Source organism: Prunus persica, chromosome G6 (assembly GCF_000346465.2).
Source record: "Prunus persica cultivar Lovell chromosome G6, Prunus_persica_NCBIv2, whole genome shotgun sequence".
NCBI classification, from domain to species: domain Eukaryota; kingdom Viridiplantae; phylum Streptophyta; class Magnoliopsida; order Rosales; family Rosaceae; genus Prunus; species Prunus persica.
This window is the reverse complement of record NC_034014.1, coordinates 30337676-30363753: the sequence shown is the minus strand read 5'-3', so window position 1 is coordinate 30363753 and position 26078 is coordinate 30337676. Positions and strand designations below refer to the sequence as shown.

At 38.2% G+C, this 26078-nt stretch overlaps 7 protein-coding genes across 11 annotated transcripts; 3 read left to right on the top strand and 4 right to left on the bottom strand.

Moving 5' to 3' along the window:
• LOC18773321 (ALBINO3-like protein 2, chloroplastic) lies at nucleotides 422-5683 on the bottom strand. 2 transcript variants are annotated; one of them, XM_020567142.1, is made up of 15 exons: nucleotides 5192-5683; nucleotides 4926-5032; nucleotides 4405-4532; nucleotides 3789-3860; nucleotides 3495-3596; nucleotides 2939-2998; nucleotides 2724-2789; nucleotides 2561-2608; nucleotides 2181-2357; nucleotides 2030-2085; nucleotides 1818-1935; nucleotides 1439-1528; nucleotides 1045-1154; nucleotides 723-920; nucleotides 422-645 (listed from the first exon to the last, which is right to left on the bottom strand). In XM_020567142.1, exons 1-14 carry the CDS (start codon nucleotides 5569-5571, stop codon nucleotides 758-760), a joined length of 1677 nt encoding a protein of 558 aa, XP_020422731.1. In that variant the 5' UTR covers nucleotides 5572-5683; the 3' UTR covers nucleotides 422-645; nucleotides 723-757. The 2 variants fall into 2 exon arrangements, with proteins under 2 accessions (XP_020422731.1, XP_020422730.1); XM_020567141.1 differs by having other exon boundaries at nucleotides 422-920.
• Nucleotides 6045-8246, bottom strand: LOC18772341 (sugar transport protein 11). The gene is made up of 2 exons (XM_007206344.2): nucleotides 7720-8246; nucleotides 6045-7526 (listed from the first exon to the last, which is right to left on the bottom strand). The coding sequence occupies exons 1-2, from the start codon at nucleotides 7841-7843 to the stop codon at nucleotides 6118-6120; spliced, it is 1533 nt and encodes a 510-aa protein (XP_007206406.1). The 5' UTR covers nucleotides 7844-8246; the 3' UTR covers nucleotides 6045-6117.
• On the bottom strand, nucleotides 8448-13970 carry LOC18774943 (protein PELOTA 1). 3 transcript variants are annotated; one of them, XM_007205292.2, is made up of 16 exons: nucleotides 13796-13970; nucleotides 13566-13648; nucleotides 13275-13353; nucleotides 13081-13155; nucleotides 12942-12998; nucleotides 12760-12805; nucleotides 12277-12352; nucleotides 11821-11896; nucleotides 11672-11704; nucleotides 11515-11583; nucleotides 11285-11391; nucleotides 10679-10751; nucleotides 10368-10406; nucleotides 9713-9807; nucleotides 8951-9057; nucleotides 8448-8846 (listed from the first exon to the last, which is right to left on the bottom strand). In XM_007205292.2, the coding sequence occupies exons 1-16, from the start codon at nucleotides 13844-13846 to the stop codon at nucleotides 8773-8775; spliced, it is 1140 nt and encodes a 379-aa protein (XP_007205354.1). In that variant the 5' UTR covers nucleotides 13847-13970; the 3' UTR covers nucleotides 8448-8772. The 3 variants fall into 3 exon arrangements, with proteins under 3 accessions (XP_007205354.1, XP_007205353.1, XP_020420666.1); XM_007205291.2 differs by lacking the exon at nucleotides 12942-12998; XM_020565077.1 differs by lacking the exon at nucleotides 8448-8846 and having other exon boundaries at nucleotides 10363-10406.
• LOC18774750 (eukaryotic translation initiation factor 3 subunit B) lies at nucleotides 14417-18417 on the bottom strand. Its single transcript, XM_007207995.2, has 11 exons — nucleotides 18093-18417; nucleotides 17701-17938; nucleotides 17385-17531; nucleotides 17159-17287; nucleotides 16917-17045; nucleotides 16749-16832; nucleotides 16547-16671; nucleotides 16256-16454; nucleotides 15591-16141; nucleotides 15405-15513; nucleotides 14417-14946 (listed from the first exon to the last, which is right to left on the bottom strand). The coding sequence occupies exons 1-11, from the start codon at nucleotides 18212-18214 to the stop codon at nucleotides 14611-14613; spliced, it is 2169 nt and encodes a 722-aa protein (XP_007208057.1). The 5' UTR covers nucleotides 18215-18417; the 3' UTR covers nucleotides 14417-14610.
• LOC18772435 lies at nucleotides 19395-22704 on the top strand. Of its 2 annotated transcripts, none has more exons than XM_020565604.1 (4): nucleotides 19395-19570; nucleotides 20025-21529; nucleotides 21644-21759; nucleotides 22290-22704. In XM_020565604.1, exons 2-4 carry the CDS (start codon nucleotides 20032-20034, stop codon nucleotides 22509-22511), a joined length of 1836 nt encoding a protein of 611 aa, XP_020421193.1. In that variant the 5' UTR covers nucleotides 19395-19570; nucleotides 20025-20031; the 3' UTR covers nucleotides 22512-22704. The 2 variants fall into 2 exon arrangements, with proteins under 2 accessions (XP_020421193.1, XP_007207861.1); XM_007207799.2 differs by having other exon boundaries at nucleotides 21644-21783.
• On the top strand, nucleotides 22990-24822 carry LOC109949572. The gene is made up of 3 exons (XM_020565603.1): nucleotides 22990-23304; nucleotides 24112-24241; nucleotides 24340-24822. The coding sequence occupies exons 1-3, from the start codon at nucleotides 23191-23193 to the stop codon at nucleotides 24357-24359; spliced, it is 264 nt and encodes an 87-aa protein (XP_020421192.1). The 5' UTR covers nucleotides 22990-23190; the 3' UTR covers nucleotides 24360-24822.
• LOC18775443 (probable UDP-arabinopyranose mutase 5) lies at nucleotides 23067-25732 on the top strand. Its single transcript, XM_007205399.2, has 3 exons — nucleotides 23067-23304; nucleotides 24112-24241; nucleotides 24340-25732. Exon 3 carries the CDS (start codon nucleotides 24474-24476, stop codon nucleotides 25527-25529), a length of 1056 nt encoding a protein of 351 aa, XP_007205461.1. The 5' UTR covers nucleotides 23067-23304; nucleotides 24112-24241; nucleotides 24340-24473; the 3' UTR covers nucleotides 25530-25732.

Genomic DNA, 26078 nt, shown 5'->3' with positions numbered 1-26078 from the left:
AATAAAATCATGCTTGTAAATTATAATTAAAGCATGAACAGCTAGCTAATTTTTATGGGATTATCATTTCCTTGGAAAAATTAAGAATTACAACTCTTGTGCTCTCAAGAATTAAAGCCCTTATCTTATCGTTTTGCTTTACATATATGTAGGGATGAATGAAGACAAATGTTTGGTTAAGTAAGATTAACTACCATGGGGTATATTAATCTTCCATTATGAAGAATAATCTCCACAACATAGGCCATGGGCTCCAAGTCCAACAAAAGAAAAACACAGGCTATGCCTGTGGGCATCTATGGCGAGCGATTTGGATAAAAGACTAGAGGTTGAGAGTAGAGAGACGAAAAGGCAAGAGACAAGAGCCAACTCATTCAATTTCTGGTTGGTGGAAACTGACTACTAAGATGGCCATCGGCTGCAAAAGAACTAAGAAGTTCGATGTCATTAACCAAAGTTTAAGCTTACTTCTGGCGCCAAGCTGCTTGTCTTGTATCAGAATCCACTAAATTTATATACACTTTTGAAGATTAATTAGGGGCAAACACTCAGTACAGAAGATTATATATGGATCCAATGTTCTCCCTGACAACTCCTTCAAAAATTATTTTTCCTAATTTGTGTCAGTTATTTTGATCCTGGACACTGAAAAATACAAATCAATGATTAGTATCTATAACAAAAATGAGCACACCAATATACACTTTGAGTGAAAAGCAAACCAATATAAATGAATCTTGTAGTGAATTATGCAGAATCAATAATCCCTTCGCCTACTGCCAATGAGATCACCGACAAAACTCTCATCCTCGTTTTCATTTTCATATTGCTCCAAGTATTCGTTGTAATCAGGGTTATAAGCAGCAGCCAAGCGCAGATACTTTAAAGCTTCAGCCTTGCGACCCACATTGGATAAAGCGCTGAAAAGCCAAGCCCAGCCACACAAGTGCTTTAAAATTTAAATACATATGTAGAAGATTTCTTCACAAATACTACTCTGATCAACTCATTGCAACATTAAAAAAAATAACTATGAGAAATTACCTTGAAAGCAATAATAACCCTTCAAAATAATGGGTTTTGCTGCTTGGTTCATCTGGCTCTTCCAATTGTGCAACTCTTTCAAGGTGTACAATCCCTTCTGCACTTTTTCCCTGCTCAAACACGGGTGAAAAGCAAATTAAAATTATGGCTTTTGACCTGCTGAAACCAAGTACAGTTCCAAGGCACACCATGGCTCAGTCATAAGTAACAGTCTAAAAACCTAAACATAGAAGAATGGAAGATGAGTAAAGATTTGGCGATGCTAACCATCTGTGTCGGCATTTCCTTAAAGAAAATATATTCAAACCATAAATGAAGCATAGCAGTCTCAAAAGTTTTCTTCTAGACACATTTGTATGCAGAAATGCCATCAGTAAAGCATACTGAGCCTCACCTGCCTTATGTAGGCAACACCGGCCCACTGAGATGCAAGAATTAGAAGATCAATGTCCTCCACTTCTGTCGGCTGGCCAGCACTGTAGAGCTGATGAGAAATTAAGAGTGATTAATGAATGAATAAGCAAAAGATTCCAATCTAGAAACAGTGGTTGCAAATCGAAAAAATGTCATAACAGTAGCATAGTCACATAGTATGCCACTGAAGTATCATATCCCTTGACTTTTTGTGAGGAAGGCAGACTATTATTCTGAAACCTTATAATCACAAAGTGCAGTGCTTAGGCAAACGTCACGCCCAATATATAAACCCAATCATACTTGCTGATATGAAAACAGAAAGGTAAAAACCATATAAAGTAAACATGTATTCCGACCTTGGTGATGGCACGCTGAAAGTACTCAGTAGCCTCTGCGTCCAAACTTTTCTGCAATAGAGTCTGACCCATTACAATCAATGCTCTTGCATATTCAGGATCCTTCTCAAGGGCAAGTCTGTTTTAAAACAAAAAATATATATATTTATTTAGTGCATAAAAAACAATTGATATGATAAAATATGTACTGCAATTCAAACAGAGAAAATTACTTCAGCAAAGGAAGTGCTTTTTCTTTATCGCCTTCTGACAAGACTTGGACCGAAAGCTGTCCCAAGAATCCCAGGCAGGATGTTGTAAGAAAACCTAGAATGACAACTGGTATAAACACAATGCACAAGGTTCCAGTTCATGAACACTCACATTAAGCAGCTCTGTAGGGGACAGGTTCTGTAAAGTTATTTTCTTCCATCTTGTAGGTGAAGCCAAGGGTGATATTTCAGGAGTACCAGGCTTCTCTGATATTGCAGTGTCTGTAGGAGCATCCTTGTCTGGCAACCCCAACTTTGCACGCACAGCAGGGTCTTTGAGAACCAATTGCTGAAAATATAGGGAGATTAGAAGAAAAAACTAGTTTTATGATACTTAGTTACAATGTATAAAGACACAAAAAGAAACCCCACCTCTTAAAAACATAAAAATATATTGCAAGTGTTAAGACACAAAAAGAAATCTAGATGGCACAGTAACAGATTTATCCTCTCTTTAGAAGGGAAGTTAAAAAGTAAGTGTAGTTTACTCACCTGAATGACACTTAATGAGCTATTTGTAACCCAATAAACTAGGCTTCCCTGCAAAATAATGTAGATGTATATGTCGAAATTTCCTAGGCCATAGAGAACAATCATGTGATCCAATATACCACAGCCTAATTTCACAAACTTGTAAAGATAAAAGTAAAATTACCTGAGGAATACAGAAGCCAATTACAATAATAGGCAACGTCATAATATCCAAATAAAACTTGTAGTACTGCAATAAGATAGAGAACCCTAATCAATTATGTGAAAATAAATAAACCCTCAACTGGTTAAAAATATTACTACAATCATAACTAACAAGAAGGGGAGGGAATTTAGTAAGAAAGCATTCTCACTGGTATGAATAATATATCTACTCACTTTTGCTAGATTGCTCAATAGGTCATTGCCTTTCACGAGTGAAGATGTCTTAAAAGAAATCTGATGAGTAGAAAAGATAAACATCAGCTACACTTAAAATTAACATACAAAACAAAAAAAGGTATCTAACTAGTTACAAGAACACTGCAAAAGACCCACATAACTAAATTAACCAAACCAAGTTTTTAACGTTGACCCCATAGCAGATTTGTCCCATTCCTTAAACACTACGAACTCCTCTTATGTGCTATATTGTAACAAGAAGAAAACTCAAAATTGATCCAGCCTCAAATTAGATTGATTTTCAACGATCTTTAAATTTTTAATTTCACTTATCAGATTGCCTTTGAGTTCTGCAAACCACAGTACAATAAACATATCACATTAAAGCACCCACACATGGGGCAATGGGATCATCATCTCTACAGTTTGAAAATTCTTCTCACACATTTGACCATATAATATAACTCCACAGAAGGTTGATACAAGGTAAAATAGATAAAAAGATAAATGACTTGAATCTGAAATCAATAGAGACCAAGACATGATTAAGTACCTGAACATTTGCATAGTGCAAACCAGCAATCAGGAAAGGAAAGATGGCACCACAAACACCATGAGGCAATTCAGCCAAATTGTTGAACCACAAAGTGCCACCCTGAAATGAAATAAAAGAATTCCATATTCGTCTGCTTTTAAGGCTAAAAGAAAAGTTGCATAAATGCTACCAAAGATTTAGAACTGCACTATGGTCAATTCTCTGAAGCATTATACATTTCAGTTTCCACATACCATAAAATAGATAAGCATCACATAAAACTGACCAAAAGAAAACTGTATATGTTCTTACGCAATCAAACCCAGGATGATTACCCAGTGACATTCTCCGAATGCTATTCAACCACAGAAGAAAGCATGGAACCTGCAGATGAATTATAAGACAGGGAAACATTGTTAATTATTGAAGAAGAAAAAATTACCTAACAATACATATATTTAGCAAAAACACAATATTCTTTGTTTTAGTGAAAAGACCAAGACATCTTTTTGTCACAACCATAACCCACACTTTTCTTGAGAAACTCTTAGCACTCGTAGTTTCACCAAAGCCTTCAAACTGACTATATTAGTCATCAAGGTTGTTAACTCTCGCCAACCTTGAAAATTCATCACTCAACTGTGTCCTTTATCGTCTTATAGCTCATTTATTTCACATGTATGAGGAGTCCAAAATACAAGTAAACATTATAGTCATCAAAATAAATTGAAGATATGTGCAAGATATACATGACAGATTTAAAGGATTTCTAATCAATTATTATTGACCCATCCTATGTATTTAAAACAAGATTACAATCAGGGCTGCCTAATGAAAAAAATAAAAAAAATAAAGGGTCACATCAATCATCCAGCAATAGAAAGGTTCTCTCTTTCCCTTAAACCCAAACATCATATCAGAAAATTACCTGGGCAGAGAAGGATGCAAGGAACCATAACAATGAGGGACATCCGATTGCACTTCTTTCCTTCCGAAATAGAGAAATCTGATCAATATAACTCTTTCCTGAGAAGGGTGGTGGCAGTGGAGGAGGCACTATGAGAAATTCATATGAGTCAAACAAAATTTAATAAATATAAAAATAAACAAATAAAGATATGGCTACATTAAAAGGAAAAAAAAAATTAAAGAAAGAAAGGACTTAATGTAGGAAAAAGAACAACAATAAAGTACAAATAATTGCTTCAAAATCTATTCGTAAAGTGAAAATACAAAAGTAAAATTAACAGTTGCTAGTTAGTAGTTATATTATTTTTGTGCCAAACAAAATACAGAACGCTCAGGTTTAACTAAATGCTAATGCACACACTGTGGGCGGATAAAAGCAATGCAAGAACAGTTCGTACGGGTAAAAGTGAAATCGGCCTGGAGGGAATAACAAAGTATAGCAATCAAACAAGCGAATTGAATTGGAAGTCTAAAACTCACATTTGGGAAGTAACTCTCCAATTATTTTCAATTTTTGCAGTTGCACGATGAGTAAGGGGAGCAATGAAAGTCTCATAGCCAAAGTAGAGGACGCAATAACTATCCACCTGTTAATAATTTAAAATCACAGAAAATGAATTACAAAATATAAAAAAGAGCATACAAATCCAAACACTTAAATATATATATATATATATATATATATACTAAAAATTCCACATTTCGGCCGCAGTTTCAAAATAAAGCATAAATCAATCAACACCCACCATGGCAAACGAGTGAGATCATGAAACCCATCAAGCACCGAAATTAGCGCTCGAACGGGAAGCAGATACTCTTCACCAGCGCAACCACCTAAATTCAAAAGCTCCGACTGAGCCGCTGAGTCGGCGCCGGAGACGCCGAGTTGAACGAAATCCGAGTCATCTGAAGAGCTACTGGAGAGAAATCGAGAGTGAGAGAAAGTGAGAGTTTGAGGAAACGCGTAGGAGTTCCACGGGGGGTGAGGTGAGAGAAGGTTAGAGTTAGGGTTGGGGTTAGGGTTTGTGAGGTAATGGAATTGACGGGCGTGAGAGAGAGCGGGGAGGAAGTTGAAGGCGGATGGGCGAAGACGACGGATGTGGGACGAGAGTTTGGAGGTTGCCATTACTGGGGATGATGCGGAACGAGGAGGAGGAGGTGCTTCAGGGCTTTAGGCTTTTCCTTTATGTTGAGAGAAGATTTGGCCCAAGACTTAAGCCTGGGCTGGTTCTCTAAATAAATAAATAAAAGTGGCAGCGGTCACACAAATGGTCAATTGGCTGACCAGTGTGAAGCTGCCACGTGGTACGATCAAAATTGAAAACAATGATAAGAAATACTTTTGTTTGTTTTCATTAGATATCTATCTTCTGTTTTTTGTTTTGGTGTTTCATGGTATGAGATGAGAAGTCTAGAAAGTTGAAACCTCCAAATTCTTCCTTCATCCCCATTTTCTTAGTTTTCTTGATTTGTAAGATGGAAGGACAGTTTGATGATCAAATTTAGACTCATCATCAAGTAAACGGATGTACACTTAAAAAAAAAAAGTGCAACCTAAAACTTTGTCAAGTTAATTAACATGTGTGATGAGCTGATAGCCCCTTGGTTAGGCCTGGCCTGCATATTTTGATCAATCTCAATCATGGTGATGGATGATGGAGATTGGACATTCTCAATAACGCATGTCAAGTTCATGAACCTCATCTGGGATATACCTCCCCCAGAACCAGTGTTCCCTGAACACACTGTCCATGTCTTCGATCCGAACGTTCTTGGTCTCAGGCAGGAAGTAGTATATGAAGATGGTCATGAGCGCCACAAATCCGGCGAAAAGAAAGAAGAGCCCAAACTTGAGGTGGCAAAACATAGCGAGGGAAGACTGAGCAATCCCAAATGTGCACAACATGTTTATAGACACATTCAGGGCTTGCCCTGCTGATCTCACCTCCAATGGACACATCTCACTTGGTATTAACCATCCCAATGGCCCCCAAGACCATGCAAATGCTGCTACATAGAAGCAAATTAAGATCAGCAGAAAATCAGCCTCGCTTTGCGTCAAGTTCCCTTGGCCAGACACTCCGAACTTTATTGCTACCATGGTTGCCACCGCCACCTGACATACAAACATTTGAACACCGCCTTGTAGGAACAGAGGCCTCCTCCCAAAAGTGTCCACCCCCGCCACAGAAACACAAGTAGCAACCACATTGACAACGCCGGTTACAGCTGACGACACAAGCGAAGCCTGGCGGCCGAAGCCTAAAGCCTTGTAGAGGACTGGTGCATAGAATGTGATGGCATTAATGCCAGTGAGTTGCTGGAAAACTGGAACCAGGACGCACATGACAAGGTGAGGCCTATATCTGGGATGCAGCAGGAGCTGTTTCCATGGAGAATCTACTTTTTTTGCAGCCTCGGATGCATAAACAAGGCCTTGGAACTCCTCCTCCACATTTTTCGTGCCCCGAATATTCTGTAACATCTTCTTTACCTTGTCAGCTGGTTGGCCTCTGTCAAGCATAGAATTGGGAGTGTCTGGTAGGAAGAGTGACCCAACAACAAGCATGACTGCTGGGATAACTGCTAGAGTTAAAGAGAGTCTCCATCCCCATCCACCCTTTATTTGGCCAGTGCCATAGTTGACAAAATTTCCCAGCAATATCCCAATCGTCACATTCATTTGGAACCCGAAGTTGAGAGCTCCTCTGATATATGCCGGTGCCATTTCTGACAAATAGATTAGGCTAGACTGAATGGCAAAACCAATGCCTGTACCGATCAATATACGGCCTAAGATCAGCGTGGGTATGTTCAATGCAGCAGCGGTTAGGATGGCTCCGATCAAGTACATAAAACTGGCAATGCGCATGGACATGTTTCGACCACAGGCCCTGGTTATTGTAGAAGCAACCAAGGAGGCTACCAATGCTGCAAGGTAAAGAGAGGAGGTAAACATTACCATTGGCTGGCGATCTTCTGATTTGCAGTACATGTTTTCATGATCCCTTTCATCGTCGTGTTTCAGTAATGCAGACGGAAGAAACTTCTTCAGGAACAGTTCCCTTGAAAGCACCCCTCCTGCAATACAATTACCATTTCACAAGTTTTGGTTACCATTATATTCAACATCTTGGTAGTATACAAAAACCCAGGAATTTTTTTTGTTAAACGTTGAGAAGAACTTGCTCCTCCCAGTTTGAGGGGGGGAAAAAAGAAGAAGAAAGAAAAAAGAAAAAAGAAATTACATGGTTGATAAGAGCTTGAGCTCAACCTGAGTCATAACCAAAGATGAGGCCACCCAAGGAAGCAATCATACAATTCGCCAACACAAAGTTGGTGATGTTACCGTCATTTTGCCTCACCCCTCGTACAACCACAACCACCCCTCTTGGCATCTTTCTTTCAACAATCTTTTTTATTTATTTATTTTCCTTTTCTTTCTTTTAACAAAATGGTGGGCAATAAACCGAACTTTTGCCGTGAATGTGAGGGTAAATACTCATAAGCATAAGCAGCCCCCACAACAATCAAAGATAGGTAATTAACTTTCTTAGCCAAGACTCATTGAACAATCTAAGAAAGTTAATTACCACTTTCCTCAAGCTTGGATCTTTCAAAGTATGGATTATACTTTGATTAACCCTTAACATCCACCCAAGAAACGAAACCAGGAGAGACACAGAACTCCTTGTTTCTCTTGCTAATTCAGTTTGGTTCCTCATTCTTTGGAATACCTGATCCCACAACACCTCTCTCTTAAAATAGCCCTCAATTTATAAAAACTTGCAAAAATGGTGCATCTCCATTCGGGGTTTTGGCCCTTTTTAATTTTTACCGCACATACTTGTAGCTAAATATAGCTAAACCTCCTCTGCTTTAGGAGAGGAGATTTAGCTGGTTCAGTATATAAAATTTTCAATCTCCTCATCATTTTTTATTATAAATGGAAAACAAGATTTGTAAAAGGAAGAAGTTTCTCTCATATTAAAACAAACAATGGGGGCACTCAAATTAAAGTAAATATATACTTTACTCAATACGATATAAAGAATATTTGTAACACTTTAACAAGGAGTCATCGGTCAAACAAATTAAAAGACTCCGTTGTATGCAAGCAAACTAATTGCTAAGCCAATCAAACTACCCAACGCCAACAAAACTCATCCTCAAGGCTTCAAGCATCTCCACCTTTGCAGCTTTCCCCTAGATGTTACAATTGTTATTTGTGTAGGTGTACAAAGCATTGGCCAAAATAGTACATAACTTATACCTAACTATGATCTACAACACACGACTGATAATTTCCAACAGATCACTTGTTCCATTACATCTCTATGTCGTCTAGGTCTGGTAGAGGGAAACGAAGGATTGCAGCGATCCCAGTTATTTGTGCCAGTTCTGTTCATTGATAAGATAATTAGAAAGTTAGTTCAGTAAAGTATGTCTAAAAAGAGGGTCAGATACTTAAAGCAGCATTTGTATGAACAATGTAAAGTACTCACGTTCTCCTGAAACATGCAAAGAAGAAAAAATATGAACAGTGCCCCCTGAATCCTTCACTGATTTCACCAAATTGGCATACTTTTGCCTTGCTACTACATCCGCATTCCTGTCCATCAAGAAAATGTTAAAGTTACACCCCCTTAAACTTACATACATTTCTCCACATTTTCCTGTAACGGAAAGACCATGTTGGACCATTTCATTATTAGTAAAGAATCAGTATGGTAAAGGAAACAAGAGGGGCAGGCACCAGGGCATCTTAAATTTACTCATTAATGGAATTACGACAAGATGTATGTGCATGAGTGTGAACATAACCACAAAGCTTTAACAGTGATCGGTGCATGAGTAACTTATTTAGAGAGTGCACAAGTACCTAATCAACTAGAACTGCTAGCGAGTATGAATGTGCCAGTAAACCTCGGCATGTTAGGTTTCAGGTTAAGGAGTAACAAATCTCCCAGACCACGCCCTTTCCAAGCAAAAACAACATCCGCCAAGCCATCAAGCAAATTAGCGTCTTTTGAATCTAAAGCTAATAATAGATTTATGCAGCAGTTTTTGTACCAAGTACAAAACTTTTTCCCTCCCCCGAAAAGTAAAATAAAACACAAAAGAATTGAAGGAAATGCAATGTAAATAACTGTGTTGATTTCAGAAAACATGCTTTGAACATCTATGTAATATAGAACTTTATTATCAAAAATAACATAATGTGGCACTACTTCTCAATTAGCTGGACAGAAAACCCAGAAACTAACCTGAAGAGTTCATCTGTTATCAAAAGGGTTTGGATAGCCATTCGTTCATGAGCAACTTCAACATGCTTTGGTCCATAGCATGCACGATCTGGATCCTGCAGAATAACAAGAACAATTCAATCACTGTGTTAAATGCTTGACAATGTTGGAAAACGAAAAGATAACACAACTACAATAAATAATATAATGAATACTTCCGACAAGTAAAAACTACAGAGATTTATCCATTACACAAACTATCAGACACACATAAATTGACTTTTGGGTTGGAGGGTGCGACCACTGAATTGAAGTTTCCTTGTTGCTCATTTGTGGCTGTTACTCTCCATTCTAATCTTAGTCTTCTTAATTATGACCATGTTAACATGTTCAAATCTTTTTCTGTATCTACCTACCTATACATGAATCCCTTAGCAAAGACCTTGTTTTAAGTGATGTCTGCCAGTCACAAGATATCATGGAATCAATCAAATTTCAGTGCACATAAAGAGGTAAATCCCACGTTTTTTTTCAGTCTTCACCTAATTATTGACTTTGTGCACATGCTTATCAAGATTAAACCTCCAATCATTGTTCCAAAGGATCGTCAGTTAGCATCCAATTATAACCTTAAAAATAAAGCCACAAAATCGACATTTCAGTTTTAGAACCTGACATTTGAAAGCATGCCGAAGAAATCTTGGAGAACTCGGACCTGAAAAAGAAGGGCACAGTACATCATGTAACTGTATACCAATAGTGATCACCACATGCAATCATATCAGTGTTGTTGAACCACCAACAGACAGACAAGATGCATAAGTTCTCATTTTCTTTTCATTATTATTTGATGTAGACATGTAGGATGGATGGACCTGTACAGTTCTTCTTCGAAACAAAGCGGGAAATAAGTTTCTTTCTTTTACTTTTTTATTTTGGCAATGAAAAGTGAAGAAGTTGCAAAATTAACCAAATTGGGTATTGTACCTCTTGTGCTGCTTGAGTATCTTTAATCATATTCATAACATTTGGAGCATCCAGAACCTCCCTCAAACTATGCCTGTCATTGCAAGAAGATAAAATGCACAGATGTGAATAAGATTCAAAACAATAGAAGAACAATGCAGCATAGGCCAGCAACAATATTAAATAGGAATTGCTTTTTTCTTTTTCCGCTTTCTGAGAAAATAAGGATCACACGTACTGGATTTATGAATTGATAAGGCCCCAGTTACTCTTTAAGAAAGTGATATACATGATATGTTGCCAGCTCATGCTGGGGATCGCTCACTAAAAACGTAACACCAATTGCAGCGATAAAAATCATGAAACGCATTAATCCGTAGTCGCTAGACTAACATGAAATGTGGACCACTCCAACAAAGTGATCCAGTGGAAAATGAAAATGATAAAAGGGTAAAATCCGGAACATTTTACAGAAAAATAAAGAAGTAGTTTTGATTTAAACCATTCTTAGGCTTGTCGAGGGCAATGCAACATTGTCGATTTTAGTTATGGGCAGGGAATTATGAAAGGTCAATTTTCCATCAGAAATATCAGGAGATTGATACTATAAATAACACATGACCATACTTGTAACCCGAGCTTGTATGCACAAGAATTATCCGCGACTTGTTTTCAATAATAGATCTCAGCTGTCTTCTTTCTGCCTCCAACAATAGGTGACGATGAAACTGATCCTGAAGCACATGACATTACATCATTAGTATTTCATAAGAAAGCACTATTTGTAGTGCTACTATATAGTCCACAAGTAAACTAACTTTTAATGGGATTTTAATTCATACGGACTCATACCACACCTTTGTGAAACCTGGACTTGCAATCACAGCACAGCGGACAACACTGAAATCAACATACTTCAAGAAAGCCTGCAAGATATAGACACCTGTTACAATACAGGCAAGCTATGTTTGAAAGTGTAAGGAGCTTCAGAAATAAAACTCAACTAGAAATTACCTGTAATACATTCTCAAAGAACTTACTCAAAGCCTGTAGAAGACACAAAGATATTAGTGATACAATATTTACTGAAATTATCAGAACATCTGTCTTACCGGATAACTTCATTTCGGGAAATATAAATTCTGAAAGAAAAAGAAGCGTACCGACTCATAACCTGCAATGGCAGGTCCATGCTTGCGAGGAATTGAAGTTTCTATCCGTGAACGAGTGATTGTCATGCTGATATAATTAGTTGCAAAAACATTAGTCGCATAAGGTCGTCAATGCAGGAACATAGTAAGTAATATAGGATAACAGTGTACACATGCATGATCTGGATTTTGAGCTTTTTATAACTGAGATTTTCAAAGTCCACATTTTCGTAAAAACATTGACCAGTCTGTCATGCAGTTTCCTAGCACACATTTCAAGGATATTACCAAGATCCTAATGCAAATAACTACCAGAAGAATAGGTGTGAATGAAAACTAGAGTGAATAATGTGCCTGATTATTCAAGTAGTTATCAAATAGGCTTGAAATTGTCCATGGAGACCATCAACTGATAGTGTAGCACAAAACTCAAACAAGGACGCATGTCCCGAATGAAGTCAGACACACCTTTTACCAACAAGGAGAACATGTGCTAATCCTTCTTGCATTAAGATCACAGCTAGATCAGCACTTGCAGCAGGATCTGAAAATTGTAGATACAAGACCATCACATAAAAGGTTGATTTCAAATTCTTCAGCGTTCATACTTGGTAACCTAGATGACACTTCCAAGATTAAGCACTTCTAAATTGCCATTTATGTGACGGCTAATTTTGGCATCAAGTTAGTTTTTCTTATCAATCCTACCATGTTAAACAATACTTATTCTTTCTTTTTTTGGCCACAACTTAGGAATGCACCCAGTAGAGATTGGACCCTAAACATCAACCTCCATCCCTAATAACCTAGCATAGGGCTAGAGTCAATGATGAAGACAGGCATGAGACAATTTTTAAGATTAATTGGTCAATACCACAAGAAAAAGAGTACTACTAACTTAAGAATATAAAAGAATCATTTAAAAGAGAAAAGGGGAAAAAGAGGGCATACCAGAGGCTTGATTGAGTTCGTGCAAGGCCAATGAGTCCCAGACATCCTAAAACATACGACATAGCATGCCACAAGTCATCACATTGCCTAACAGATTTTATACAGCATAGTCTTAAAAGAATTCAACACCGAAAAAGAAAATATGGCTTGTTATAATTTGTATGGATTAAAGAAAAGCATGCCTTTCTTAACACAAAAGGTCGCTGCAGCTCAAGTTCCAAAGTGTGAAATGCTCCTATCTATAATAAGAAGACGAAAAACTTAAAGAACTTAAAAATTTCCAAATCATCAGTTTATAAATCAACATAAGGCCACAATTACCTTTACATATTCATTCTCCAGGATATTCTTTCCACGTATACGCAAGACAGCTCCTACTTTGTCATAATCAGCAACCTAATAGGAATATGGGGAAGAAGAACATAATATGAAACAAAAAGCATCTTAAGAAAACTTCGTTACACACACATGCACAACCAACCCTTATGAAATTGGATCTAACTTTTCTCCATTACCTCCTCAACTTTTATCTCTAACTTCAGTTTCACACGCTCTGCATCTCTTCCACCAGAAGCACTTTCTCTCAGAACTTTCCTATTACAGAATGTATATGGTTGTCAAGAAAATTTCTACTGGATACATGTTATTTTATTCAAACAGGTTTCTGAGCACGAGTTATGTAAAAGAGAATATCATGCAAGCAATCAGGATAACCTCTATGCATATAAGCAAATATACACTAAGACACATAGAAAGATACCACTCACATCGATTGCAAAGTGATACTAAAAGAAAAAGGACTTTACCTAACAGTGACAGCCATAACTATGTCTCCTGGAGCAATCAAATTATAAGCATACCATAGATCATCGGAATCGACCGGTATCATCTGCCACACCCACCAATTCCAAAGTTAGCCAAAATTCAACTCAGAATAAAGATTAACACTAATTGTTTCCACACAAAAATGCTTACACCCAAACCAACAAAAACTAACTAACAATTACGATAATCATCATAATAATAGTAACAGTACCTTAACGCTTCCGGGTCCGCCTGGAACAAGGTCCTTGCGAACAATCTTCATGTTCTCGTTCTATCAAAGTACTGCTCCAAATCAATTCGAAACACAAAGAAATTTGAGTTTTTGGGTCTCCCTTTTCTTCCCGAGACTAGGGAAGAGCTTAGCAAGCTTTCGGTATAAGTGGTGGTGCACGTGCAAAACACTCGAGTCTTTCCGGGAATTACATGGGCAATCGGGAAAGACTTGGTGGGCCCGGGCCTTGGAAATTTGGATAACAATGACCAGGCCCAAGTGTTCATAAGTCATTTCATGGGTCGTTCGGCATGGGATTGGGTCGACCGACAAAAATAAAAACAATTTTTTCTTCTTTTTTTATTTGCTTTTAGTTGTTTTCGGTCCTGTGTCTGGGTTGTTTACCACTCCATTTCATCGGAAAATAAAAGGAAAATGCTAGGGAGACGAACAATATCGAAAATGTCCCTTCAGTTCGTTTTATAAAAGACTCGGGGGATGGCATAAACTTCATATTAGTTCAGATATTACAATCGAAACATTTTCCAAAATCGGATTTTCGTGCAAAAAGATTATAAGTAAATCCATAATTCCAGAAATACATGAACATAAAACAACATATGCCGCTGAAAGTGTGAAACAAACTTAAATAATTGGATCAATCAATTTCAGTTCATAAACAAAAACAGAACATGGAACAAAATCAAAATTGATCCGGAAGCTCTTGGCATAATCTAAGGATGTAGTTATACAGTGTTCAAAAGATAAAATCTAAGACAGATTCATAAGCTGCAAAACTATAATCTAAATAACACTCAATCTTCAAAAGAAACGACCTCCTCTGAAACGTCCAATGTCTCTTCAACCTCAATATCTTTAGCCTCGTACTCCTCTTCTTCATCACTTGCTTCTCCTTCTCTGAGCTTTTGCCTCTCCAATTTGTCTTCTTCATGCAACCGCTTCCACTCAGCCACCCATTTCTCCCACTCTTCCTTCAACATCCTCCTCTTCTCACGATCCTGCTCACTCAAAAACATTGACACATCCTGGTCCTCGGCCTCATACTTCTTGCTGTACTTTTTCAAGTTCTTTGCAATCTCCTCCTCTTTCTCAGGAGTCAGGAATGATGGTGGCCTTGGGCGCCATAAGAACTATAACAAATAAGAAGAAAACAAGTGTCCCGCAAATGATTAGAACATCTACCTCCTTCTCTTTTCTTTTTGTTTGGGCTAAGCAGTTAAAACATGTAATTGAGACAGGGAAAGAATACATAACCAAAACAAATGCCTACTAATATCAATTACAAAACAGAAATTTTAAAAAAACTAGACACCACAGGAATGACATCTATTTCAATTGGAATTTATCCTTTGTCACAAAGGACACTACGATGCATGTGGTACTTCCAAACTATCAACAAACTTCATCAAATACATACATATATATATATAGTCACCTTCCATTGAGGGATCCCTCAAATAATTTTGCTTTTGTTGATGTAAGGATCTTGATTTAATACACATGATTACAGTTATTTAAACACCAAGTGAAACGTCCAAAACAAAGAGCCTGCAGATAAAAGTTAGTGCATACTCTCAAATGGCATTACCTGAAAAAAATGATCCTTTAGTATCCTATAAAGTAGCTTGCCGTTGAAGGACCATATGTTGAAACCATTCTCCATCTCATGAACTGAAGTCACTGCAGTAGCAACATATCTGAAAGCAAAAGCTAACATGTCAAAATCAAGACAAGTAAAATTCTTTGCTAAATAGTAACATATCCAAAATTTTACCTTCCAGTAGGATCCCATTCAATATCAGTTGCCATAAAATGCTCGGCAGTAGCCATGGTTTCAAGCTCATCCACATTGTAAAACTCCAGCTGCCCATTGAAACCTTTCAATCCTGCGAGTATTATAAAGCGCCCTGAAGGTGACCAGAAAAGAGCATTTGCTTGCTTCCCTTTCAAAGTAGTGAGCTTTGAAACACGGCCTGTATTGTGACCACTACGCATGGAGTAGAAACTTACATCGGGCCTTGGGTTGTTATTTGAGCTTGTATTATCACAATGAATAACTGCAAACCTATGGCCCTTGGGCTCCCAAGCAAATGCAATGATCTTGTCATTCTTATTCTCAAGCTCCAAAACCTCGATGGGGATGTCTCGCTCTTTGATTCGGAAAAGCTCAAAGCCTGTGTATGTGCTTTTCTTTGTTTTTGTATACCGGTCAACTTTAACAGCAAGATACTCCCCGTTGCTTTGCCAGTACATTTTGCAATCACTGACACTGAAAAGATTCTTTTGCCTCAACTCCTCTTTATTGGGGATTTGAACAAGACTCACCTATTTGTATCAATGTGAAGCATTAGTTCACATAGTACAGTGAAATAATAAAAGGACAAAAACAAAATACCAAATCTAGGAAAACAGCCAGTCAAATGAAACAAGAATGCGCACCCTAGCAGGTTGGTTGCCACCACCCAATTCTGGAACAAATAGAGCAAGAATCGGATCAGTTGGTGACCAGCTGAAGTCCATAACATTCTCAACCTTCATGGACTTTTTGTCTACAAGTGAAAATGTTTCTGTTTCATAAACAGAGATAACATTTTTGCCCATTCTGGCAAAATACTTATCATCTTTTCCGCCAGCCCATCTGAAAATATTATAAATGAAAAAGTTAAGCATGCCAAGTTACACTCAAAACACTCAAAATCACACTGTAGATTAGTGGCATAGAAAAATTACTTGAACACCGGCCAAGACACCCCAGCAACACCTCCAGTACCTCCAATTGCAAAATCATCTGGAGTTCCTTTAAAATCTCTCATTACTTTTCCAGTTCTCACATCAAAAATGTTTATCACAACCCTCTATAAAATAACTTCACATTAGTAATGGAAGCAAGGCAAAAATAAAAGCAATAAATCACATTATCTAAAGAACTCACATTTGCATCACGAGGATTGCTTGGTTCATGGCTGCTGTAGGTCACCAAATATTTCTCACCAGGTGAGAAATCAATCAGTCTAACCTGCAGTTGACAGTTAGAGTTGAGGACCAAGAAAGAAAAATTACAACATACTAATTAAATTGGAAACCAAAAACCAAAAATAACCTGGGGATGAGCATAACGCATCAGACGATTAAAGGTAGAGGCACCTCCCCAAACAGCAGCACCCTGTCTGTGAATAGTGGCCAAATACGTCCCGAGAGGGGACCATTGCACAAAGCTTTCCGTCCAGAACTGTAACAGGAGACAGAGATGATCATTTACCCTAAACCCTAAATAATTATATAAGACAAAAGGTGACTGTTTTGAGGAAAAAATATATAATTTGAGATATGATATCCACTCACAGCACGCTTGTAAACAGGCTCAGGCTTCAAGTGCCGTGCATCATTCCACAAAACTTCAGTATCCGAACCAGCACGAATCACAAGCTGATCTCGGGCCTTTTCATCAGTAAGCCATTGTTGAAGATTCTCCTGTAAAGATGTCCAAGTAGATAGCACAATAAATACCAGAGCCTAAAAATACCTAATTCACGATGTACAAAGAAGTGATGGATCAGAGCATAATTACCCCTGGCTTGTACGGATTACTTTCTGGAGGGGCCCATTGATCTGGAACTTTCATGAACCTATCAAAGTCGTCAAACATGCTGACAGCAAAAATATGTGACCTGTCCAATTTGTATCCATGAGTCTTCTCCTTGGCAAGCTCAGCTTCCTAAAATTACATTAACACATGGTCATATCTCAATTCAATTGTTCACGTATTTAAACATAGTTTTGAACCCAAGTGATGGTTAATGATTACACTTATGTATCAATTGGTGAAAATTCATTCGGAGCACAAAAGAACACATAAATAGTTAATTTTTAAGAGACAAAGATACCTGAGGAGTATTATACTCGATGAAGCAATAGCCCAATGTTTTTTGGGTTTCGGGATCAAGTGGCATCCAAAACCCATCGTCCTTGATAAGACCAATCTGACTGTAAATTTTACGAATGACATTTTCAAGCTTCTCGTACTTTTCTTTAGGAACCACCGGGAGGTTATCAACAACAATTATGTTGCCAAACCCTGAGTCCAGCTCCGAATTTTCTTCTTGGTATATATCCTCATCATCGCTACGCAACCATAAATAAATAAATAAATAAATTAAAAATCGTCTAAAGCATGCTACATAGACAACACAGAGAAATTTGAATTCCATACAGCCAAATCTTGCTATAAATAATTTTATGTGGCAGGGATAGGGTTTTAGGTTTGAGCCAGGGTTACCTGATAATGCCAAAATCTTCACCAGGAGGGAGACGAATGGAATCGAGGTCCAGCTGCGAGAGGTCGATTCCGATTCGGGCCGCCGTCGCCTCTATGTCGTTCAACACCATGACGTCCCCCATGTTTTGTCTTCTCCTTGTTTAGAGAGATGCGTCACAGAGAAGCCAGAGATTGAGAGGGCGCAGTAGTGAGACGAAGGAGAAAGAGTGTGTTTTTAGGGTTTTGGTGAGTGTCTTCAGCTACCGTTTGTGTTGAGGATGAGTCTGTTTGGACCCTGTTATTTGCCTACCCTACTCGCCTTGGTCAGTTTCTACTTATTGCAAAGGAACCAAACAAAACAAGAAAAACACTACTCCTACTCCTACTCCATAACATGTTAACGACTACCTGGGCCTAGAACTCGTGTACAATCTCAGCCCAATCTCAGCCCAATTAAGGCAAACCTATCAGCCACGCAGTAATTTGTTGAAAATTGAATTTTTATACAAACGATAGTCTAATCTAATTAATCTAATTTAGATGGAGAGGAATTCAAAGGAACCGGACTTATTGAAGTGACCAACTAACCTATCCCTCATATATTATTTGCAAAATAGTTTTAAATTCATCTACCACGACTTGTTATTGTAATTTTTAAATTAAATCAACAACCTATAACATCTTTCCATTGTTGGCGAACCATTGCATTTCTATCAGTTATAGCATGGAATCGTATAATATAAATAGTTATGAACATATGTAAATATTTTCTTACTTCTGCTAATTAAGAGAAATTTCTTCAGGGCATGTTACCAGTATAACATATGCGCAGTTATAACTATTACTAGTCATTTTAAAAATATACTTTTCCATAAGTCTTTATTTAAATTTGAAAGGAAAAGACGAACACATTGTTTTAATCAACTAACTTAACTCACATGTAATTAAAATATGTAACACATTAAACTTAACCGCAATACACATGTTACATATATATAATTTTGTTTAAAATAGCAAGTATTATATGGAATGCTCAATAACAAGATTTGCCTGCCTAGTCAGAGGCGGAGGTGTAGGTGGTGTTGTTGTATGCAGCCACGTGGAGAGTTGATCAATTATTATCATCAGCCGCCGCACTGCATACTGCATGCTGCATGCAATAGGGTAAAGCAAAAGCAGTAGCAGTAGCAGTAGCAGATGAGATAAAAAGCACTCGCCTTGTCGTTTGTCCTTGGCCTGTAACTGTCAATGCCCTTCTCCCGACGCGTGTCAATCCGCCGTCTGCTCTAAACCGCTTTATCTTCTTGTATGAGTCCTTTTTCTTAGGGTTTTATGACTTGAGACTCTGAGTCTGAGAGAGCTGTTTATAAAACTCCATAAACATGCATGATGCATTGCATATGAGGAGTGGCTTCCGTCATCTACAAAACCATAGCTGATACAGATCAAGTCAAGCTAAGTAGCAGCTACATATACATAGAATAGAACCCCAAATTCAGGTAAGTTTACGCTTTAAGATTTATATATTTGCTTCATTTCTAGAACTAATATTTCTGGGGAAGAATCAAATTCAAGATTTAATGGTTAATGTGGTTAATTCATTTCGACATTCTGATCCATTGGCCGCCTTAATTCCGACTTTTCTTACATTTTCCTGAGCACCACATCAACATTTCTTTGATTTGATCACTAAAAATTTGATTAGAAAAATCATGAGTAATTCTCATGTTTACTTCAATGTTATTTGTCATTACTTGGTTTAGTGTTATTTGGCTAGCTTGCGTGCTAGATGATGATGCCCTTCAATAGTTGGAGACTTTTTTTTGTGTTGAATTTTATTTTTTCTGTTCGATCAATTTCCAAGCAATTCAAATGAAACAATTTATCTTCATATGTACGTTTGGAATCCGAAATACCAAATAACTTGCAAATTTATTTCGTTGCTATATATAGACAGAGGATGGGAGACCCGAGTGAGGAGGCGGCGGAGATTGAAGACAACTGGGCTGAAGCTAACAGTGACAGGGTGAGTTGGATCATGAACAAGGGATTGGGACTTGGAAAAATAATTCTGGTCACTGCTATTGTAATTTCTTCTGCACCATTGGTTCTTCCACCGCTTGTGGTTATTTCAGCAATTGGCTTTGCCTTTTGTGTTCCGTGTGCCGTTGTCTTGGCAAGTTATGCTTGCACTAAGAAGCTCATGAGTAAGTTGCTTCCTTATAGTACACCTCCTCTTTTGTTGGAAAATGGCACATTAATGTCAAATGATGATGAAGAAGAAGAAGAGCAGGGTGAGGAACAGGGAGGAAAGATTGATACCGAAAAGGAGGAAGGATGGGATAGTGGGGGTATACTAGGAGGAGGCAAGATGAGAATCGAATTAGTAGAGGAGGAAAATGATGAAATTTTTGAGGAAGGGAGAATTGAGGAGGGGGATGAGTGTGTGCAAGAGGGTGTTAAGAAGAATGCACAAGAATATTTTGCTGAAGACGAAAATAGATATGAGGAGGATGTTGGTGAGTCTACGGATGTGGAGGAAATGCTCATATTGGATAACATTAATGTGGTGAATATTGAAGGACTGATTCAGGATTATAAGGATGATACCTTGCTAGATGAGAATTCAGTCAGCGACATGTACAGATTGGTGTCGAATGTAGTTGAGGGTGCTGAGGAAATAGGACTGACACCAATTGAAGTGACTGCCATAGTAATGGATGAAAGTGGGGATCAAGAAACTGCAAGTAACACTGCAGAAGAGGAGGAGTTGGTGGAAGAGACAAGGGAATTTCTAGAAAAAATTAGGGATGAAGGCAATGCTGATAATGCAATGGATTTGGAAAAGCAGTATACAGGAGAAGTTGAAGGGGGTAAGGAGGTAAGAGATCAACAATTTGATTGGAATGCGGAAGAGAGAGAGATACTAGTTGAAGATAAAATTTCAGATATTAGATTAGAAAAACCTACTGGTACCATGGACGGCGGAGTAGGCAGAGTTCCGAAAGAGTGTGAAGATATGCAAGAACGCCAAGAAATGAAACATGTGAACGATGCAAACACTACTACTGTTTCTGGGCATGTCAAACCAACTGGAGATATAGGGAGTGTTTTGGAAAGCAAGAATGCTGACAATAATTCAAAGGCAGAGAAGCCCATAGGGGAAGCCAATGATGTTGGCAACACTTTAGAGGCAGAAACGAGAAATTTGAGGCCTGTGATGAGCAGCATCGTGGAAGACAAGCAAAAGCCTGTGATAAGCAAGGAGGAAATAGTACTACAAGGAGGGAGAGCAGAGGATAATGTCAATAACTTAGATTTTCAGTTGATCAGAGAGAAGGAAACTGTGGTTTCCTCAAATGTAGATGCAGGAGAGATTGCTGATGAAAGTGGGCTTCATTTGTTCGATGAGAAGAATGTATCTGGTCAGCAATATAATTCTTATGAAACTTCTGAAGGTAAAGATAAAAAATGATCATCAAAGTAATTTCATATCCTTTCTCTTAGGACAAATTTGTTCCCCACTCCACTAATTCTATGATTATTAACTGATAATTTTGGAGAACCTTCAGGTCATGGGGGTGATGAAGGTGCGGATTTCGCAGAGCTTCCTGTTTCACACAGGGCACATGAATCTACAGATGCCGTGATATCTTCTGGAAAGGACGTCAGCATGCATCCAAACGGGGTTAGACTTTAGAGCTTGATTAATGTATACATCTTTGGACCCCTATATATATTGTAGTTCAAAATTTATTAGGTATAACAAATGCGGAAGTTATGTGCCTTTTCTTTCCTCTTATTATCATTGATTATTCTCCACTTCAATCATAAAATAGGGTATCGCTTGCACCATTTCGAATTCTTTATCCTTATCCCTACACCGATTTCTCCTCCTCTTACTGTTATTTTTGAGTCCATCTGCATGCTCAAGTACATTTACTTCTTTGTTGCATGACACCATTCAATTACATAATGGGTGTGACGTCTCTTTTGGTAATCTCAGATAAAAGGGTTGATTAATTTTCGTTTGAGTTGTTGATAGAAAAGATCTGTTGTGCGGATTATTGAGTCATTGACTTCCCATTTAGAAGGAAAAACTGTTGATCACTTCTGTGATTACTGTGCTGATGAAGTGTATCTATGGTTGTAAATTGTTTTTATTCTATAAATTTAATTTGACTTCACTTAGCTGATGGAGTTGGTGCGCATCTTCAGGTACCGTACGATGAGGCGAAAATATGGAGACAGATTGATGCTATGCGAAGAATAGTAGGATACAAAGCCACACCCCATGCAACATGCATAGAGGAACTCAAGGCTCTTTACCTCTTCACTGGTGTGGAACTTCCTGCATCATTTGGTGACCATCCTGATCTTGCACAAGTCAATGACAAACTTCGGTTTCTCATGTCCATAATTGGAGTTAAACTAGACTGAATTGATCCCGTGTAGATTTATTGTTTTATCTGTTTCAACTTTCCAGTTAGATGTTATGCCAAGAACATTTTAGTTAGAATATTGTGGTGTGTTTTAGTCTCAGAAAAGTCATAAACTATCTGTATTTTGAATCTTTGTAAAAGAATTGGTTCTGCCGTTTGATAAAAGAATGTCGTGCTGTTTGCTTCTTCAATTGCCCTCTAAACTTGCGAAAGTTTCTAAACGGCCCTAAATCGAACAAAACTATACGAACAGCTAAATTGGAAATTTGCTCGTTGGGTGTAGTAACTAAATTGGGTGGGTGTATTAAAACGAATTTTAGAAACCCAATCCAACCCAACAGCAATACCTGGACGGCATTGAGTTTCACAAGGGTTTAAAAGCCCACTGGGTTTCAATTGTTTTCTACGTAAACTTTATTGGAATATATATTATCTTAAATAAAAAAATGAGAAAGTGTCGGTTGTGAGCAACACAGGCAACCAATGGCCTTGAGGGCCTTGACCTTGGAACGGAGAAAACAGTGTCAGATTCATCTCCAAAACTATAAAACAAAGGCCTCTTTTCATTCTCTCTCACCGTCTTCTCTGCGGTCTGCAATCTCGGAGAAAACACGTTGGACCAATTCTAGGCTATTTTAGCTTTGCGTACGCACAAATATATTTATATGAATGAGTGAATGAGAACTCCGCCTTCTCTGCTCTCTCTCACAATTGACTCAGCTCTCTTCAACCTATCCAGCATATCCGATCTCTCAACTCTCCCTGAACACATTCTCATCGATCTCTTCCTGGTACTCTCTCTCTCTCTCTCTCTCTCTCTCTCTCTCTCTCTCTCTGTGTCTTCCTCTATTTTCTAATTCAGCTAACATGAATTGCTATGCTTGTTCTTAATTTCTTTGAGGCGCCAGATGGGTTGCTTTCTGTTATGGGGAACCGGCCAGGCTTGATTTGGTGCGATAATAAATTTTGAGACTTTTCATGTTAACCAATGGTGGTTGGGTGTATGTTATTCAAAGTTACTTGATTGCTTTGGTTCGCTTGATTGTTTGATTAGGGTTTTTTGTGCTCAGATCAGAGGAGGAAGGGTCTGATTCTTTATAGGGATTTCTACCTTTTTGGGTTTCTATTGTTTGAATCTGATGATTTTGTCAATGCATATATTGGATCTGTTTGTCGTCTGGGTCCACGTGGTCACTCGTGAACCTATGTGAACTGCTTGTACATTAATGATCAAGATTTCTGTAATACGCTGCAAGATATTGTAAAAAATTGTTCCCATTGATTGATTACTGATGGATAAAGTTTATTTAGCACAGTGAAAAAGACATCCCCTACCCCGGACCCCAACTTGATCAAACACTGCTCCATTTCAAATCAAAAGAAAACAGAATATTATTCTTTCGTAGTCTGGTGCTGTGGTCGTTTTTAACTTCTGGCTTCTATGCTGCTATATGGCTTTTGGGACATTTGTTGACTTTTGCTGCTATACCTTCATCATTTTGCCTTTCTAAGCGTTCTATTTACCCCTTTTACTTTCCTCTATAATTACGTATTTGGTATACATGAACGTCTTACAGTAACACTCAATTTCATGGCAGAAAACTCTGAGAGCTGGAAAGCTAAATGAGAAAGTCTTGAAGCTCTTCAAAGCAACTGGCAAAGATGAAATCCTCTCACTAATCCAGGCACTTAATATTCGGCATACCCTCACCCCTGTCTTTCCTACCAGTAAGTTATGTTTGAGATTTTCCAGTGTCCTGCCTTTCCTGTAACCCTTGAACTGCTTTTGGCACACTTCAGTTCTGACCTTCAAGTATCTATTGCAGGATGCTCTGAAAGGTTTTGAGATTGGGTGTTGTTGTGTGAGCACATTGTATAACATTTTGAAGGCAAAGGTCCTTTAATTAAACAAGGCCACACAAGTTTTGTTGTTTCTTGTTCTCTCAACGCCTGTTTGAAGATGTCTAACACAAGCATCAACAATAATGAGGTTGACATCGTGATTGCGGCAATCAACTCCGACCTGGAGCCATTCATGAATGAATGGAGACCAGTATTCTCCCAGTTCCACCTGATTATTGTCAAAGACCCTGATATGAATGGGGAGCTCCACATTCCGGAAGGGTTTAATGTGGATGTCTTTACTAAGTCTGACATAGACCGAGTGGTGGGCTCTTCCACTTCCATTCTCTTCTCTGGTTACTCGTGCAGGTACTTTGGTTATCTAGTATCTCGGAAAAAATATATTATCTCAATTGATGATGATTGCATTCCCGCTAGGGACACAAATGGTGATTTAGTAGATGTAGTGGCACAGCATATTGCCAATCTTCAAGCTCCAGCTACCCCTTTCTTTTTTAACACACTCTATGATCCTTATCGGAAAGGGGCAGATTTTGTTCGTGGTTACCCATTTAGTCTGAGGAGTGGGGTTACATGTGCGCTATCATGTGGACTGTGGCTTAATCTGGCAGACTATGATGCACCAACACAGGCCCTCAAGCCAGAGCAGAGGAATTCTCGATATGTGGATGCTGTAATGACTGTTCCAGTGAGGTCCTTAATGCCTGTAAGTGGTATCAACATTGCTTTCAATCGTGAGGTTGTGGGGCCAGCTTTGTTCCCGGCTTTGAGGTTGGCAGGGGAAGGAAAGTTGAGGTGGGAGACAGTGGAAGATATATGGTCTGGAATGTGTGTTAAGGTTATATGTGATCACCTGGGACTTGGTGTAAAAAGTGGGATACCTTATGTATGGAGAAGGGAAAGAGGTGATGCCATTGAAAGCTTGAAGAAAGAGTGGGAAGGGGTGAAGCTGATGGAGGAAGTGGTTCCTTTCTTTCAGTCGGTTAGGTTACCCCAAACAGCTGTTACAGCCGAAGACTGTGTTGTCGAAATGGCAAAGTCGGTGAAGGAGCAGTTGGGAAAGGTAGATCCTATGTTTGCTCGTGCTGCTGATGCCATGGGGGATTGGGTGAAGCTCTGGAAGTCAGTGGGATCCAGCTCACCTGGAGTTTAATGGTTGAATTTTGATTCAGCCTTTTCTGTTATGTTCCTTATTTGTTTTAACAGTAATTTATTTATAGTATAGATTTTTTTCGATGCTTCTAATGTTGGTATCCCCTATCACTATTAACTAATGATGAAATTATATGAGGGTGGAAATAATTGATACAATGTTTGTTTTTTTATCCATCAAGAAGTCGGTTTTATAATTTGGTATTCTATTTTGTAGAGTTATTTATTCGTGTTGGTAGTTTCGCTTTCGAACGTGATTTCGATGCCTCTGAAAATGAATGGATCGTACTGAGGAATTGATGATGCAGGTTTCCTCAAGACAAGATCAACAAATAAACATAAACTCAATTTCAGAATGTTTGATCAATTGATCATTCATGATACAGAGCTAATTACAAAACAGAGCTCATTCATGTGAGAGATGAGATCATGAGGAAAATGAAACACAAAAGCTGGTCGGAAACATACAATACAGGAAGCATATATTAAGTGGCCTAGCTAACTAAACAGTTAAACATCAACTCCTCAAAAAGGAGCTAAGTTGCCTAAA

What these genes read in the sequence shown, in the direction of transcription:
- LOC109949572 (XM_020565603.1), top strand. Translation starts at nt 23,191, where the DNA reads ATGAGAACTCCGCCTTCTCTGCTCTCTCTCACAATTGACTCAGCTCTC. An exon ending in TTCTCATCGATCTCTTCCTG is followed by an intron (nt 23,305 to 24,111) that starts GTACTCTCTCTC and finishes ATTTCATGGCAG; the next exon opens with AAAACTCTGAGAGCTGGAAA. An exon ending in CACCCCTGTCTTTCCTACCA is followed by an intron (nt 24,242 to 24,339) that starts GTAAGTTATGTT and finishes TATCTATTGCAG; the next exon opens with GATGCTCTGAAAGGTTTTGA.
- LOC18775443 (XM_007205399.2), top strand. Translation starts at nt 24,474, where the DNA reads ATGTCTAACACAAGCATCAACAATAATGAGGTTGACATCGTGATTGCG.
- LOC18772435 (XM_020565604.1), top strand. Translation starts at nt 20,032, where the DNA reads ATGGGAGACCCGAGTGAGGAGGCGGCGGAGATTGAAGACAACTGGGCT. An exon ending in TTCTTATGAAACTTCTGAAG is followed by an intron (nt 21,530 to 21,643) that starts GTAAAGATAAAA and finishes GAGAACCTTCAG; the next exon opens with GTCATGGGGGTGATGAAGGT. An exon ending in TCAGCATGCATCCAAACGGG is followed by an intron (nt 21,760 to 22,289) that starts GTTAGACTTTAG and finishes GCGCATCTTCAG; the next exon opens with GTACCGTACGATGAGGCGAA.
- LOC18772341 (XM_007206344.2), bottom strand. Translation starts at nt 7,843, where the DNA reads ATGCCAAGAGGGGTGGTTGTGGTTGTACGAGGGGTGAGGCAAAATGAC. An exon ending in CATCTTTGGTTATGACTCAG is followed by an intron (nt 7,527 to 7,719) that starts GTTGAGCTCAAG and finishes ATTGTATTGCAG; the next exon opens with GAGGGGTGCTTTCAAGGGAA.
- LOC18774943 (XM_007205292.2), bottom strand. Translation starts at nt 13,846, where the DNA reads ATGAAGATTGTTCGCAAGGACCTTGTTCCAGGCGGACCCGGAAGCGTT. An exon ending in GTTATGGCTGTCACTGTTAG is followed by an intron (nt 13,354 to 13,565) that starts GTAAAGTCCTTT and finishes ATTCTGTAATAG; the next exon opens with GAAAGTTCTGAGAGAAAGTG. An exon ending in TGGAGAATGAATATGTAAAG is followed by an intron (nt 12,999 to 13,080) that starts GTAATTGTGGCC and finishes TTCTTATTATAG; the next exon opens with ATAGGAGCATTTCACACTTT.
- LOC18773321 (XM_020567141.1), bottom strand. Translation starts at nt 5,571, where the DNA reads ATGGCAACCTCCAAACTCTCGTCCCACATCCGTCGTCTTCGCCCATCC. An exon ending in GATCTCACTCGTTTGCCATG is followed by an intron (nt 5,033 to 5,191) that starts GTGGGTGTTGAT and finishes AATTATTAACAG; the next exon opens with GTGGATAGTTATTGCGTCCT. An exon ending in TGCACTATGCAAATGTTCAG is followed by an intron (nt 2,999 to 3,494) that starts GTACTTAATCAT and finishes TCTACTCATCAG; the next exon opens with ATTTCTTTTAAGACATCTTC.
- LOC18774750 (XM_007207995.2), bottom strand. Translation starts at nt 18,214, where the DNA reads ATGGGGGACGTCATGGTGTTGAACGACATAGAGGCGACGGCGGCCCGA. An exon ending in GTGTCTTGGCCGGTGTTCAA is followed by an intron (nt 16,455 to 16,546) that starts GTAATTTTTCTA and finishes TAATATTTTCAG; the next exon opens with ATGGGCTGGCGGAAAAGATG. An exon ending in TAAAGGATCATTTTTTTCAG is followed by an intron (nt 14,947 to 15,404) that starts GTAATGCCATTT and finishes TATTTGTTATAG; the next exon opens with TTCTTATGGCGCCCAAGGCC.